Genomic DNA, 16687 nt, shown 5'->3' on the forward strand with positions numbered 1-16687 from the left:
TAAAGTTGACCCCAATTCAAATTTCCACCTTTCTTTTTCAATCCTTCTTAATCGTTGTCAGCAACTTTGAAGAAATTTGCATTTCTTTGGCCCAGTTTGCAAAATTCCAACAGATATTTGTGTTCGTACTCTTTCTAAACCGAGCCTTAATTTTGTTTTTGCTAATTCTTTCTGATCTCATTCTGTTTGAAAATTGAAACCAAAGGCCAAAAGTGAAAACCTGATCAAGTGATCAGTGACAGGCCATCGGAAAGTAGAGTTATATTTTTAGACCCACAATCCTGAAATCAATTAAGAGGAAGGGCCAATTGGAGTTTCTTTCATTTCTTTTCTTCTTTGTATTTAATTTGGCCAAACAATGCTAGTATTCAAGCATTTAACAAAACAATAATGACAGATATATATAAAAGAAATGCAAAATACAAAATAAAATAGATTATATTATTGGTGGAAGATAAATAAAACTAAAAACCCAATAAAAATTTATGAAATGAAACAAATCATAAATTTTCCACAACAAAATATAAAAGTGGAGTGAGGACAATCCCCACATATATCTTATTAATATATATTGCCAGTGGAGATTATTTAATTTATCTCACTCACAGCCATTTATCACTGGCCATATATATATATATATATCCTTTATTTATAGATGTAATAGAAAGCACATACATTAATTAATATATATATATATATATATATATATATATATCAATACATGTGATAAGAGAAGATGGTGGTTGGGATGAACAACTCCAACTCCTCTATCTGTCCATCCATATTATGCAACGGATGCTCTTCCCTTGGATAAGCAAATCAAAAGCTTTGTTTATATCGTGAAAGCTCACCTCGTGTGTTATGAAGTCGTCCAAATGCAGCTCCTATCAATATCATGAATCATGCGCAAAACAAACCAACACACAACCAAAATGTTAAATTATGAATCATGTAACTCAATCCTACTCTCGATCGATCAGATTAAGACTGATCCCGAGACCATCCAACATTCCAACTAATGGAATTAATAATTTAAAATTTTAAATTAAACTTAATACACTAACTTTAATTAATTTACACCAAATTATAATTATAATAAAAAAATTAACTAATTAACGAGGAAGTAGGTACCTTGTCCAGATACATTTTGGCGAAGAGTGGAATATCAGTTTTGGCTTTAGTTCCTCCAAATAAGGCGCCTGTGATGCATTTGCCTCGTAGAATCTCCAAACAGTTTATACTTAACGGTGATCCATGCATCTCAACCCCCAATATCACTGTTTTCCCCCAACCCTAATGCCATCAAATAAATTTATTAATAAATTAATAATTTAACAAAAAAACAAAAGAATACAATCTGTCTACCAAATGAAAGGAATGGAGAAGAGACCGATCGACAACAATTGAAAGCATCATTCATCAAGGACGCCAAGCCAATGCATTCGAAGCAATAGTCAGCACCCCCGTCAGTCATTTCTGATATTACCTAGAAAACGTATCATGCAAGATAAAATTAGAGAAATCGACCACGGCAGCTTGATACTTAATTGAGCTTTAATGAAGAGTAGGTGGCAGATTTAATCAAGACCTCGGTGATGGGTCTGTCGAAGCAATCTTTTGGGTTCACGAAATCGGTAGCTCCAAATTTCTTTCCTGCACGAAATCAAGAAAAACAAAAGATATGTCATTACATAACATAATGCTATCTTTCGGTCTCCAGTATTACTTTAACTTTTCTGAGCTGTTGTTAAATTATCAAACTGTTTTAGGACTTCGGAGTTCGGATGAAGGTCTATTTTTGTTATTAAACCCAGCTAAGGTTTGTTATTAGACCCATTGTGTTCACATGGTTAAAATTATAATTGGGATTAGTTGAATGCATTGGACCCACATTGTTGAGATGAATGATTGTAAGCCATACTTAACATTAGTTCCACAGCCTGTTTAACAGCTATTGCTTTCGGTTAACATCATATAGTCTAGAATCATTGATTGCACAATTGACAACTGACAAGGCCGTTGATACGTGGCCATTGCTAAGCTATCTCTTTCAAATCTGTTGAACGTGGTAATTAAACTACTGAAATGTCTAACTCCATGTCAAATCAATCTTGTGAATCACATGGTTGAACCACTGAATTATGAAGAGACGTCCCTACTGCCTGATGGTTCGACGTTTAATTCGCTTTCACAACAGTGGGCGAAATAATTAAAATCAAGAGAAAGAGAAAAACATACGGAATGAGCAAATTAGAACAAACCTATCTCAAACTTTTGGGGATTCAAATCAACTCCAATGATTTTTGAAGCTCCACGTATTCTTGCTCCTTCTGCAACCTGGGGCCACAAAATCTTATCAGAGAGAGAGAGAAAAGCCGGTTCAGACCAGTATCAATTATCCACTTAGATATGGTGAAATGTGAATATGTGGTTTTTGATTTGTAAATATATACAGACCGTCAACTTGCTGACCACAAAAGAGATTTGAGCGTAGCTCTACGCTCTGAATAGTCAAAGTTTTTTTTTTTTTTAATTTGCCCTCTTCTTCTTTTTGTGAATAAAGACAAAAAATAAAAAAATATTGAAAAGAAAAAGTTTACCAATGGTACAGGCTCCACCAAATAAAAAGAGAAATAAAAGAGAGACAATGATGCATGAGAGAGATAAGGTTTTAGATAACAAAAAGAGCTTTTTATTGTTCAATCCACCTCAGACCCTATCTTATAAATGGATACTTTTTCCACAGTGAGATCACTTTTGGAAAAAAAAAATTAATAAAATACATCTCAATTAAGAATTCGGAATAGCTGAACGCTTTCGTTTGGACTGTTTATTATTGATTCCACAGCCCAGTAACAGTCAAAGCGTTCAACTAAACCTTGCTTCTCAATTAGCGATTATGCGGCAGATGATTATTCATATTCAAATGTGGTATTAAACAGCTAGGGGCATCTGAAAATTCAGTTTTTGGACTTCCAATGTCTACTCAGTGTAAACAAACGAACATTTAAAGAAAATCATTAACATAAGTGGTGTAGTTTATAAGTGAGCATATGTGCTCACATCCCACTTTTGTTCCGGGTGTGCTGCGCTGTTGTCTTATTACATGTGCGGTCTAATGAGTGCGGTTCTAATAATAAGCAAGGCTCTGGTGAATGCATCGAGTAATCACATTACTGAAAGGTTGGTGCATGTACTTTAAATGCCCATTTTGTATTTTCTCAATGTGTGTTCATTTTCATTTTATGCATATAAACAAAGGAGTGAAGGACAGGATCAATTTTATTTACCGCAAGTCCCACGGCACCAAGCCCAAAGATGACAACTGTAGATCCTGCTTCTACGTCAGCCACCTTCCATGCTGCACCTACACCTACATTATTTTCCCATTATACAGTGGATCCAATTAGAATCGAATAAGATAATATTTGAATTTGAATCTGATTAAAAAATTTATTATTTCAATTCGATTTGAATTCGATTAATTAATTATTTTAAGTAATTAATAAATATATAAATAAATATTTTATTTATATATATATAAATATATAAATTATTTTTATAACTTAATTATTATATATATAAATTATATAAAATATTTAAATATTTTATATATTATATATAAAAATTAAATAATTGATCAAATTTAGATATTTACCAAATCGAAGCAGATCATATTTAAATTCGAATTCAATTAACTAATTAATATGAATAAAATATTTGAATTCTATTCTATTATATCAAATCTCGAATTCTAAATCGCATTTTCGAATACCTTTGGATTTATATTTACTGTTGGGGCCTTGCATGCATCATGTATCGCAACAGAATATTTTCTCGACTAGGTAGATATTGGTAGGAAAGCCTATAACTGTTAAATGGGCTGGAGTGACAAAGTCTGGTTTGACATACGTCGAGAAAACATGGATGAACAGGTGTCAAAAAAAATTTCTGACATAGGAGCCACCACTGACTTTGGTGTTAGTTTAAAAGTGTATTTCGAGATGCAGTTTTGGGCATTTTGAGTTGGACCTTACATGAAAATGCCAGAAACTGTTTTTGGTAATTGGATGCCCAAACTATTATTCAAATATGAAATTATTCTAAGGCTGTGGTTTATTTGAAAAAAAAAAAAAGAACAGTAAAGAAAGGAAGGAAAAGATAAGAAAGCCTGTACAAATCCTTATACGGGTTTTCCCATCTTTCCCCTCCTTTCTCTACAATTTTTTTTTTCAAACCAAACAAATCCTAAATAGCTTATCCAAAATATGAGTGCTCCACCGCACTCCAAACATAAAAACCCTTCCAAACAGGCTCTTAATGCAAAACGAAGACGTGTTGGCGCTTTATTGAGGAGGTATCTCAGGAGGAGGTTAACAATGAAATTAAAGCTAACAAACTTGTATGAAATGGGATAAACGGGCAATTAATCTTGACTTACCCGTTGATACACCACAACTGAGCAAGCAAGCCTTTTCAGCAGAGATGCGACGGTCGTCTAGCTTGGCGACGTGAGTAATGTCAACCACCGTGTATTCGGCGAAGCTGGAGACACTCAAGAAGCAGTGTAAAACCTCCCCTTTTGAATCCCTGAACTGGCTGGTCCCATCCCTCGGCAACCCGGGAACAACCCCGAACGGAAATTTGGAGCAGATATTGCTCTTCTTCGACTTGCAATCTCTGCATTCCTCACAGTTGGCCAGGAACACTGGAACCACCATATCTCCTTCTTTTACCTCCTTCACATTCTCTCCCACGCTCTCCACAACACTACACCACCACAAGAAATTAATCCCTCAACCAAAAATCAAATTCACTATTCCAAATTCCAGAAAGAGAGAATCCAGAAACATAAATGAAATTCACGACTAATTCTAAACATTCAACGGAGAAACAGAGATTCAAAGCAAGGAAATTACCCAAGCCTCGTGTCCAAATATCCTTGAAGAGATGGATTTGGAGAAACAAAATTCGGTTATGACATGACCCTAGCTAATGTTATAAAGCAATACTGAGCGAGGACTGAGATGATTTACTTTCAACTTCCAGAAGGTTACATCACTATGACAAAGAGACGTGCAGATTATTTTGATTCGAACTTCCCCAGCTTTGGGAGGGGCTACTTCAATCTCCTCTATTACCAGGGGTTCTCCTGAGCTTCTGCAAACTGCCGCTGTGGATTTATACAGAAGAGTCATATAAGAAATCGAAAGCAGTTCAAATTTTGAAGCAAGCATATATAGGAACGTTATTGTGTGTGTGTGCCTGTGTGGGAGAGAGAACCTTTGCATCTTATAGCTTTCCCTACTGTAGATGCTACTAAGTTTCCGTTCTCCATAACTGACAGAAGAATAAATTAACGAGATCTCAGCTCTTCTTCTCCCTACTGGAAACTAACAGAAGGCTGAAGAAAAACTAAGCAGACTCTGCCTAATCGGCCATTTTCTTTGTTTATCTACCGACTCCGTATATCGCTGCGATGATGCTGATGATGCAAGGCTGTAAAAGCTGTTCGAACGGAACTTTCATTGACCGAAGCTGATCTCTATAAAAGCTGTGAAGGCAATTTTTGGGTCTCAATATCAATAGAAATAATATTATTAAAAAAAATTAAGAAGTTGATTTTTTAAAAATAAATCAATTAAAGGCGGATCACACGGTTGATTTTTTTTTTCTTGCAATCCATCCGCCGCCTCTGGCAATACTTTTAACTATCTCCGCCCACCTCCGCCTTCCGCAATATTGTGAGAGGTGGGCAAAGGCAGATACGGCGTCAACGGCGGAAGAGAAAATGATTTTTTATTACAGGTACACAGTTTTGTATGCTCTTACTTCCAATCAGTTTGATGTATTTTTGACATTTAGTGTAATAAATAAAGTACATATTTGATTCATGTTGTGTGATATATTTCTGTGTAAGACCCTTAAACTGGATACTAAATGAGATTCGTGTTAGTTTAAAATGTTTACAGCCGTTGGATAAGTTTGGAGAGATTTATCTTATCAAGGCCGACACTGGTGTGCTGCCAAGTGTTGGGGTGGCCCGTTTCAACCGCCAGAGTAAGACCCAAGGCACACGCAGTGTAGGATTACTTGAACCATTGAACCGGATTGGGTTGTCTTTGATATGCCAATCAACGAGATCCTTAGCGGGGGTTAAAACTTGTGTATGTTGGGATAGTCTGAAATTCATCTGAGTGGGTGATCATAATGACAGGATCAGTCCCTTTGTCGGACAATGGTAATGATCGGGGATGCACTCTCTCTGATGGAAACCAAACTGCCGGCAGTTGATTTCAATCGTTGGAATTTTGTTTTGCAAAATTTATATATATGATATATATATATATATATATACTTATATACGGTTTCAAATGTTAGACAGTTTTGTATGCCCTTATCTTCAATCCAATTTGATGTACTTTTGACATTTAGTGTAAATAAATAAAGTGCATGCTTGATTTATTTAGTTTGGTATAATTCTGTGTAAGACCCTAAAACTGGAAACTTATATAGACTCGTGTTAGCTTTAAATGTTCACAGCCATTGGATAAGTCTGGAGAGATTTATCCTGTCAAGGTTGATACTAGTGTGCCACCAAGTGTTGGGATGGTCTTTCTCGGCCACCAGGGTAAGCCCCAAGGCACATGCAGTATGGGATTACTCAAATCATTGAACTGGACCAGATTTCCAGTATTGCCCTGGACCTTGGAGACAAATGGGCAAAAATGGAAAGTTACACCTGACCCCTAGACTCGATTATGACACTTCACTAGGTGTTGGATCAGACTGTCTTTGATATGCCAATCAGTGAGATCCTTAGCCGGGATCAAAACCTGGGTATGTTGAGACAGTTTGAGAATTCATCTAAGTGGGTGATCATAGTAACAGGATCAGCCCCTTTTTCGAACAAATGTAATGATCGGGAATGCACTCTCTCTGATGAAAACCAAACTGTCGGCAGTTGATTTCAATTCCCGGTTTCAAAATGTTTGCAAATAGTTTTAATTCCCGGGATCCATGTGAGTAGAGAGTGCGGCACTGTTCCTTGCAGCTGAGGGAGAAGTCCTCTCTTGTCGGGCAGTGCTTGATCATTAAGGGCTGAGAGGTTAAGTGTAAAACCATTTAGGATAGTACCTGATGGACTAATCTTGCACCTGCCCATAGTCCCTGGGTTTTTATAAGATGGCATTGCCCAGGGACCACTTAATGTAAGTGTTGGGCCCATAGAGTCCATGTGATGGGCTCATGGGTTTATTGAGTTTTTTCAGTGAATTCGGCTGGGTCGAACCCATGTGGCTGGTGTGTAGATCAATGCTTGGGTCCCATGCCTTACAAAGAAGCCCAACTGGGCAGTAGATTGGAAACTAGTTAAGCACTGAACACTTAAATGAACCAAAAGCCCATTTCGAGCTGGGCTGATATGATCACCCATTTATGGGGCATATCTGGGATTAAAGTTAGAAAAGGATTGGGCCTTTTAACCTTATTCACTCTGAGAGACCAAATTTAAATCAAATTTGAATCTAGTAACCTCCTGATAAGATCAAGAGTAAGCTAACTTAATCTATAGATAGGATTAAGATCATCCCATATCCAAATACTAATTTGGATTGGGATAACTCCTAATTAGGAGGTTTCTTAATCAAGAGAAATCAATATCAGATTTCAAACCTAGGGTTTGGGGCAAGCAAGAAAGCATCATGCGAATAGAGATTGGATCTCATACAGACTCCAGAAAGAAGAGAAGCTATTCAGCCATCTTCGTCCCAGGAGTTCTCCTCCAGCCGTCGCCATATTTCCTTACAAGATTCGATCTTTGAAGAAGAAAGAAATCAAGAAATTGTTTCTTGACATCAGCTTTGCAGAAAAGACTGAAAAGATCTGGTGCTCAGAGTTTCCAAAGTATTCTTGCGAAGGATCTAGTGCTCAGAGTTTTCAAAGTATTCTTGTGAAGGATCCAGTGTGTAGGATGCATTCTACTGGTTCCGTTCCACATACAACTGTGTCATCTTCAGCAGGAGCGGATCTTGGTGTCCTCTTTGGGCATGAACACCAACTTTGGGAGATACTGCTTCTCTGAATCAGGTATAATTCCTCCCTTTCCTTTTGGTTCAGATCTAGTTTGATTATGGTTCAAGTAGGATATTTGAATATTGTATTCTAAATTTAGGGAATATGATTCCCAGTTGGAAGAAGGTAGGAAAATTTTTGAAATTCGCCCACCCATTCTGCAACTTTCATGGCGTCCATTAGATGGATCCTACCATTCTTTCATTGGTATCAGAGCCAGGTTCAAATCTTGAACCAAAAGAAAATCATATCTGAACCTGCACAGATGGACAAAAGATGTTCTGCCAATATTTGCGCAGATTGTTTTCTTTATTTCAAGAAACCGTTTCTAGTTAAGGGCGATTAGTCTGAAATTAATTTTGTTAAATCCAAAATTTATTTAGAACTGTTATTTATTTATTTTGATTTAATGGACTATTCGAACTTGGAGATCGTAGTGCAGATTTGGCACAGATGTTCTACGCACCTTTTTTTTTTCTTTTTTATTCAATTCGGTCTGTAAATAATTATTTTTTATTTTCTAGAGTGAATGTATAGGATTTGATCAAGAATGTAATTAATTAATAAAATAGGATTTTTGTAATTTTTTATTTTCTTGATTGAAGAAGGAAGAAGAAGGCGGCATTGGAGATTTGTAGATGGTGAAATCGCTTTCTGTGATTTGCGGTTTGTGAAACTGCAACCCTAGTGATTAACCTCTGTTTTGTAGGTGGTGCGAACAGTCCATATTTGATTTGTGATTGTTTAAAATCGAAATGATTAATTTCAGATCTTTCATGGATTAATTCTTGAATTGAAAATCAGTTTTGGACAATTTCAGACTAGATTGGACCGAATCTAGGGTTCGAAGGGGACTATTTTCAGTCCATTTCTCTCCCTCTTGCAATTCCAAATTTGATGTTCAATTACAGGGATTAATTCGGCCCACCTGTAAAGCCCAGTTTTAAAAGGTTAAAACTACAAAAGACCACCCTTGTGAGAAAAGCTGTATGGGCCGAATTGCTATCTACGATTCAGCCCATTCACCTAATAGACATTAATTGTTAATGTTATGTTTATAAATGGGCTGTTCAATGGGCTTTACAGTAGTTAATTAATTGGATCAATTCTTCCTTTACATGTGATGTTTGAATGTTTGATGTGCTACGACCATGGGCCATAAACACTTGGCCCATGATGACTCGTTAGTGGCTCTTGCGCACACCATGGCTGAATGTGTTAGACAGTTTTGTATGCCCATATCTTCAATCCGATTTGATGTACTTTTGACATTTAGTATAAATAAATAAAGTGCATGTTTGATTCATGTTGTTTGGTATAATTTTGTGTAAGACCCTAAAACTGGACACTTATAGAGATTCGTGTTACTTTTAAATGTTCACAGCCATTAGATAAGTCTGGGGAGATTTATCCTACCAAGGCTGATACTTGTGTGCCACCAAGTGTTGGGATGGCCTGTCTCGGCCACTAGGGTAAGACCCAAGGCACATGCAGTATGGGATTAGTCAAATCCTTGAACCGGACCAGATTTCCAATGTTGCCCTGGACCTTGGCGACGGATGGACAAAACTAGAATGTTACACCTGACCCCTAGACTCGATTATGACACTTTATTAGGTATCAGATCTGGTTATTTTTGATATGCCAATTAGTGAGATCTTTAGCTGGGATCAAAACCTGGGTATGTTGGAACTGTCTGAGAATTCATCTGAGTGGGTGATCATAGTGACAGGATCAACCCCTTTGTCGGACAAATGTAATGATCGGGAATGCACTCTCTCTGATGGAAACCAAACTATAGGTAGTTGATTTCAATTGTTGGAATTTTGTTTTGCAAAATTAATATATATATATATATATATATATATATATATATATGTGTGTGTGTGTGTGTGTGTGTGTGTGTGTGTGTGTGTGTGTGTGTGTGTGTGTGTGTGTGTGTGTGTGTGTGTGTGTGTGTGTATGTACGGTTACAAAATATTTGCAAATGGTTTTAATTCACGGGATCCATGTGAATAGAGAGTGCGACACTGTTTTTTGCAGCTGAGGGAGAGGTCCTCTCTTGTCGGGCAGTGCTTGATCATTAAGGGTTAAGAGGTTAAGTGTAAAGTCATTTAGGATAGTACCTGATGAGCTAATCTTGCACCTGCCCATAGTCCCTGGGTTTTTATAAGATGGTTTGGCCTAAGGACCACCTAATGCAAGTGTTGGGCCCATAGGGTCCATGTGATGGGCTCAGGGGTTTACTGAGATTTTCAGTGAATTTGGTTGGGTTTTGTAATAAAGGTTGGGCCGATCCCATGTGGCTGGTGTGTAGATCAATGCTTGGGTCCCACGCCATACAAAGAAGCCCAACTGGGCAGCAGATTGGAAACTAGTTAAGCAATGAACACTTAAATGGGCCAAAAACCCATTTCGAACTGGGCTGATATGATCACCCATCTATGGGGCGTATCTGGGATTAAAGTTAGAAAAGGATTGGGCCTTTTAACCTTAACCACTCTAGGAGACCAAATTCAAATCAAATTTGAATCTAGTAACCTCCTGATAAGATCAAGAGTAAATTAACTTAATCTATAGATAGGATTAAGATCATCCCCTATCCAAATACTGATTTGGATTAGGATAATTCCTAATTAGGATGTTTCTTAATCAAGAAGATAGGATGAGAAACCTAAGAGAGATTAATATCAGATTTTGAACCTAGGGTTTTGTAAAAGCAAGAAAGCATCATGCGAATAGAGATTGGATTTCATACAGACTCCAAAAAGAATAGAAATTATTTAGCCATCTTTATCCCAGGAGTTCTCCATCCGCCACCATTCTTCCTTGCAAGATTCGATCTTTGAAGAAGAAAGAAATCAAGAAATTGTTTCTTGACATCAGCTTTGCAGAAAAGCTTGAAAAGATCCGGTGCTCAGAGTTTCCAGAGGATTCTTGCGAAGAATCCAGTGTGTAGGATGCACTCTACTAGTTCCGTTCCACATATAGTTGTGCCATCTTCAGCAGGAGGGGATCTTGCTGTCCTCTTTGGGCGTGAACACCAACTTTGGGAGATACTGTTTCTTTGAATCAGGTATAATTCCTCCCTTTCCTTTTGGTTCAGATCTGGTTCGATTATGGTTCAAGTAGGATATTTGAATATTGTATTCTAAATTTAGGGAATATGATTCTCAGTTGGAAGAAGGTAGGAAAAATTTTGAAATTCACCCACCCATTCTGCAACTTTCATGGCATCCATTAGATGGATCCTACAATTCTTTCATTGGTATCAGAGCCAGGTTCAAATCTTGAACCAAAAGAAAATCAGATATGAACTTGCGCAGATGGACAGAAGATGTTCTACCAAGGTTTGCGTAGATTGTTTTCTTTATTTCAAGAAATTGTTTCTTGTTAAGGGCGATTGATCTAAAATTAATTTTTGTTAAATCCAAAATTTATTTAAAACTGTTCTTTATTTATTTTGATTTAATGGACTGTTCGAACCTAGTGATCGCAGTGCAAATTTGGCGCAGATGGTCTGCGCACCCTTTTTCCTTTTTATTCATTCTTTTTATTCAATTCGGTCTGTAAATAATTATTTTTTATTTTCTAGACTGAATGTATAGGATTTGATCAAGAATGTAATTAATTAATAGAAATAGGATTTATATAATTTTTATTTTCTTGATTAAAGAAGAAGGAAGAAGAAGGTGGCGCTGGAGATTTGTAGATGGAGAAATCGCTTTCTGTGATTTGTAGTTTGTGAAACTGCAACCCTAGTGATTAACCTCTGTTTTGCAGGTGGTGCGAACAATCCATATTTGATTTGTGATTGTTTAAAATTGAAATGATTAATTTCAGATATTTCATGGATTAATTCTTGAATTGATAATCAGTTTCGGACAATTTCGGACTAGATTGGACCAAAACTGTTTGGACCAAATCTAGGGTTCGAAGGGGACTATTTTCTGTCCAATTTTCTCCCTCTTGCAGTTCCAAATCTGATGTTCAATTACAGGGATTAATTCGGCCCACCTGTAAAGCCCAGTTTTAAAAGGTTAAAACTGTAGAAGCCCACTCTTATGAGAAAAGTTGCATGGGCCGAATTGCTATCTGCGATTCAACCCATACACCTAGTAGACATTAATTGTTAATTTTATGTTTTTAAATGGGCTGTTCAATGGGCTTTACAACTGTTAATTGATTGGATCAATTCGACCCACCTGTAAAGCCCAGTTTTAAAAGGTTAAAACTACAGAAGCCCACTCTTATGAGAAAAACTGTATGGGCCGAATTGATCCAATCAATTCACATCATGGCTCTTGATGACTTGTTAGTGGCTCTTGCGCACACCATGGCTGAATGCACATCATTGCCATGGTGTCCCAGAAGGTCATTGGATGATCCCTCCTTACTTGGTGGGCCCCACAACCCTGAAAATGGATGCGTATGGAAACCCTAGCCGATTAAGGCCCACCAGAAATCTGATTTTATATAAGTCAGTGGGAGCCACTCTGGTTTGACCTAAATTAGAACTAGGGTGTAATTTTTGTTCCCTCCAACAAATATGAGTGCATGTGATAGGGAAATCCATATGATGGACTCTCTAAAGGCTTTCCGTCATTAGCACAATGATGGGTTCTTCAGTAATGAGGAAACACACCATAAAATTGGGCTATCCATTTGCAGTTGGGTCTGTCAGAGTGTTTCATAAGATGATAGGGGCGTCATAGATCGATGTGGGAGAGGTTTCACCAGAAAATGGGAACTCTCTCACGGTACCTTGGCATAACCTGAATATGATGAGTGAGCACTCGTTGGACAGAAAGGTTTACCTAAAAACGACTCTGAACCTTGTCTGACAGAGGCCAAAGGGAAATTCATTCGATGAGTGGATATGATCCATCACAGAAAGGTGGTGGGGTTATGCAGCTGAAACAATTGGCCTCACGCACCCTATTTCCCACATTTCCAGAAACATTTCATCGTCTCCGTCACTGAGTAAAGAGGGAAATCTCAGAGATGAACAAATGGAAATGGAACATAGATTAAAAACCATATCTATGTAAGTAACATGAATCAAACCAAGGTTGTGGGCTGACGTCTTTGCTATTTTATCAGAAAATGGCAAACGATCAATTCACAAACTTCTAGATGATAACAATCTTAAGGGCCCAAACTATGCCGACTGGTACATAAATCTTATGCTGGTCCTAACTTCCGAAAAGTTAGATAAGGTGGTGAAAAATCCTGCCCCGGAGCGTCCGGGTGATAGGGCTTCTAAGGCCCGTAGAAGGGACTACAAAGATTGGGAGGATAAGAACTACCTAACCCGTTGCTTTGTCATTGCCTCACTAGATAATTCAATATAGAGGCGATGACATATTGGATAGTCTAAAGACAATGTATGAAGAACAGAACCGTTCTACTCGACAGAAGGTCCTGAAACTGTTCATGACCACGCAGATGTCCAAAGGGCAAAAATTTTATGACCATTGTCTTCGGATGATGGGTTACATTAATGAACTCGAAGCTCTTGGATCCGGGCTAGATCTTGGCACGCAAGTGGATGCCATCCTCAATTCTTTGCCCTCTTCCTTCAATGCGTTCACAATGAAATACAACATGAACAAGCTGAATGTTAGCGTCCAGGAACTCAGCAATATGTTGCAGAGGGCCGAGGATCTACTCAAGAAGGATGAGCTTGTGGTTATGCTTACTGAAACTAACAAATCGGGCAAGAAAAAGAGAAAGGCAAAGAAGCCCTAGAAGAAAACTGCCAAGCCTAAGAAGCAGAAGAAGAACAAGGCATCTAATGTTTGTCATTTCTATAAACAGATCGGCCATTGGAAGAGGAACTGTCCATCTACATGGAATCTAAGAAAGGTAACGTCGAAACTTGTGTCATAGAAACTAATATGTTAATTAATTCTGTGTCTTAATGTGTTGACTCCGGGGCTTCAACTCATGCGTGTAACTCACTGCAGGGGTTCAAAGTTAGCAGAAGATTGAGTGAAGGCGAAGTGACACTATTCTTGGGAACAACTGCAAGTGTTGCAGTTACAGCAATAGGAACCATAGAATTAGTATTTAGAAAATGAGTGCTTGTACTTAAAGATTGTCTTTATGTACAGAACTTAAGAATAAATTTAATTTATGTTTCTAAATTGTATGCTGATGGATATACTGTTTATTTTAGTAATATGATTACTATTAAACGGAATAACAAATTCATCGCATGCGGGGAACTGGAGAACGATCTCTATGTTCTACATATTTCTCTTGAAAGTAACTTAACCGAAACTACGTCGGTCGAAAATCCCAAGAAAAGGAATCATGATACATTAAATCCCACGTGCCTCTGACATTACCGATTTGGCCATATCGTTGTTGACCGAATCACAAGGCTGGTAAAGGATGGTCCTTTGGATTTTCTAACCGTAGAAAATTTCCCACTTGTGAGCCTTGCCTACAAGGTAAGTTGACTAAGCGGCTATTTGACAGTTTGCCTGAAAGATCTGCAGGCACACTTGACCTAATACATATTGATGTATGTGGTCCCCTAAGTGTTAGGACACGGAATCAACACGTGTATTTCATTACCTTTACAAATGATTTTTCACGATATGGTTACGTGTACTTAATGAGACACAAGTCTGAATCTTTTGAAAAGTTCAAAGAGTTTAGACAGGAAGTCGAGAAACAGTTAGGGAGAGAAATTAAGGCTCTTTGATTAGATCGAGGTGGCAAGTATCTCTCTGACGAATTCAGAGACTACTTAAAGGTCAGCGGGATAGTGTCACAACTAGCTCCTCCTACTACACTTCAACTCAACGGTGTTTCAGAGAGGAGGAATAGGACCTTGTTGGACATGGTCCGGTCACTTATCGTACGCTCAGAATTACCCACATCCTTTTGGGGATACGCATTAGAGACTACTATCTACGTGCTGAATCGAATTCTAACCAAATCGATTCCGAAGACTCAATATGAACTATGGACCGAAAGGAAGCCAAGTGTAAGACACTTGAAGATTAGGGGTTGTCCTGCACACGTTAAAAGAACAAGTAAGGACAAGTTGGAGTCTAAAACCAGTCGTTGCCTATTTATAAGCTACCCAAAAGATTCGGTGGGTTATCTATTCTATGACCCAAGTGAGCAGAAAGTGTTCTATAGTCGAAACGCCCAATTCTTAGAAACCGAATACATCTTGGACACCCATCTTCAAGAAATAGTTCTTGATGAGGAGAGCTCAGGAGCAGTGGGAGATGTCCTACAAGTTCTAGGTAGTGACTAACCTAGAAGATCTACTCAGGTATCCAGACCACCAGTCCGATATGGTTTTGACCAGGATAGATACCTGGTGGAAGCTTTGACTAGTGAGGAGGATCCCATAATTTATGTGGAAGCTATGTTAGACATAGATTCCCAGAAGTGGGTGGAGGCCATGAGAGCTGAGATGGACTCGATGGAGACCAATGGAGTCTGGACTCTAATAGATCCGCCCTCCGGGGTGAAAGCAATTTGTTGGAAATGGATCTACAAGAGGAAGAAGGCATCGATTATGAGGAAACTTTTTCACCCGTGACCATGCTTAAATCTATTAGGATCCTGCTAATTGTAGCAGCATACCCTGACTACAAGATTTGGCAGATGGATGTCAAAATTGCGTTCCTGAATGGAGATCTTGGTGAAGATATCTACATGCAGCAGCCACAAAGCTTCATTGCTGTTGGTCAATAACACATGGTATGTAAACTTAATAGATCCATATATGGACTTAAGCAGGATTTAGGAGTTGGAACATCCGTTTTGAATTAGCTGTCAAAATGTTTGACTTTGAACAGAATCCGAATGAACCCTGTGTTTACAAGAAGTCCAGTGGGGATAAGATCACATTTTTGGTGTTGTACATGGACGATATCCTACTCATTGGGAATGATGTAGGAATATTGACTTCGGTCAAGGTATGGCTATTACAACAGCTCTCCATGAAAGATCTTGGAGAAGTTTCATACACATAGAGATAGATCAAAGTGGATAATTGAATTATCCCAAGTCGCTTACATTGACAAAAATGTCAAAAGATATAGCATGGAGAATTCCAAAAAGGAAACGTTCCTTTCAGGCAATGAGTCACTCTCTCCAAGAAGATGTCTCCAAAGACTTCTGAGAAGATTGAGGGCATGAGAGATGTTCCCGATGCCTCAGCTGTAGGGAGCATCATGTATGCCATACTGTGCACTCGCCTGGACATTGCTCTGGCGATGAGTGTGGTAAGTAGATTCCAGGCCAACCCAAGGCAGGAGCATTGGACTGCTGTGAAGTACATACTCAAATACCTTCGAATGACAAAATAGTTTTGTCTGGTATTCGAGGGTGGTTCACTACAAGTACTAGGGTATATTGATGCCGATTCGGATCCAGATGATAGAAAGTCTACATCTGAATATGTTTTCACGATAGGATCGTGTGTTGTTTGTTGGAAAAACAGCAAACAGGGGTCTACTGCAGATTCCACAACTGAGGCCGAGTACATTGCTGCAAGTGAAACTGCCAAGGAAGCTGTGTTGATGAAGAAATTCATACAGAAATTGGGAGTGATTCCGTCCTGCACATCACCCATCCCGTT

The 16687-nt window shown here is 38.2% G+C and overlaps 1 protein-coding gene across 1 annotated transcript; it reads right to left on the reverse strand.

Annotated features, from left to right (window-relative positions):
• Positions 1-375: 375 nt before the first annotated feature.
• Positions 376-5765, reverse strand: LOC148876694 (alcohol dehydrogenase-like 1). The gene is given in 9 exon segments (XM_088963151.1): positions 376-884; positions 1132-1293; positions 1391-1486; positions 1589-1653; positions 2262-2337; positions 3291-3373; positions 4442-4771; positions 4919-5173; positions 5284-5765. Coding segments are annotated over 9 exon segments (1239 nt in total). The 5' UTR covers positions 5339-5765; the 3' UTR covers positions 376-767.
• Between the last annotated feature and the right edge of the window lie 10922 nt (positions 5766-16687).

This window comes from Nelumbo lutea, chromosome 1, assembly GCF_056320005.1.
Source record: "Nelumbo lutea isolate HS-2025 chromosome 1, American lotus-T2T, whole genome shotgun sequence".
Taxonomy (NCBI): domain Eukaryota; kingdom Viridiplantae; phylum Streptophyta; class Magnoliopsida; order Proteales; family Nelumbonaceae; genus Nelumbo; species Nelumbo lutea.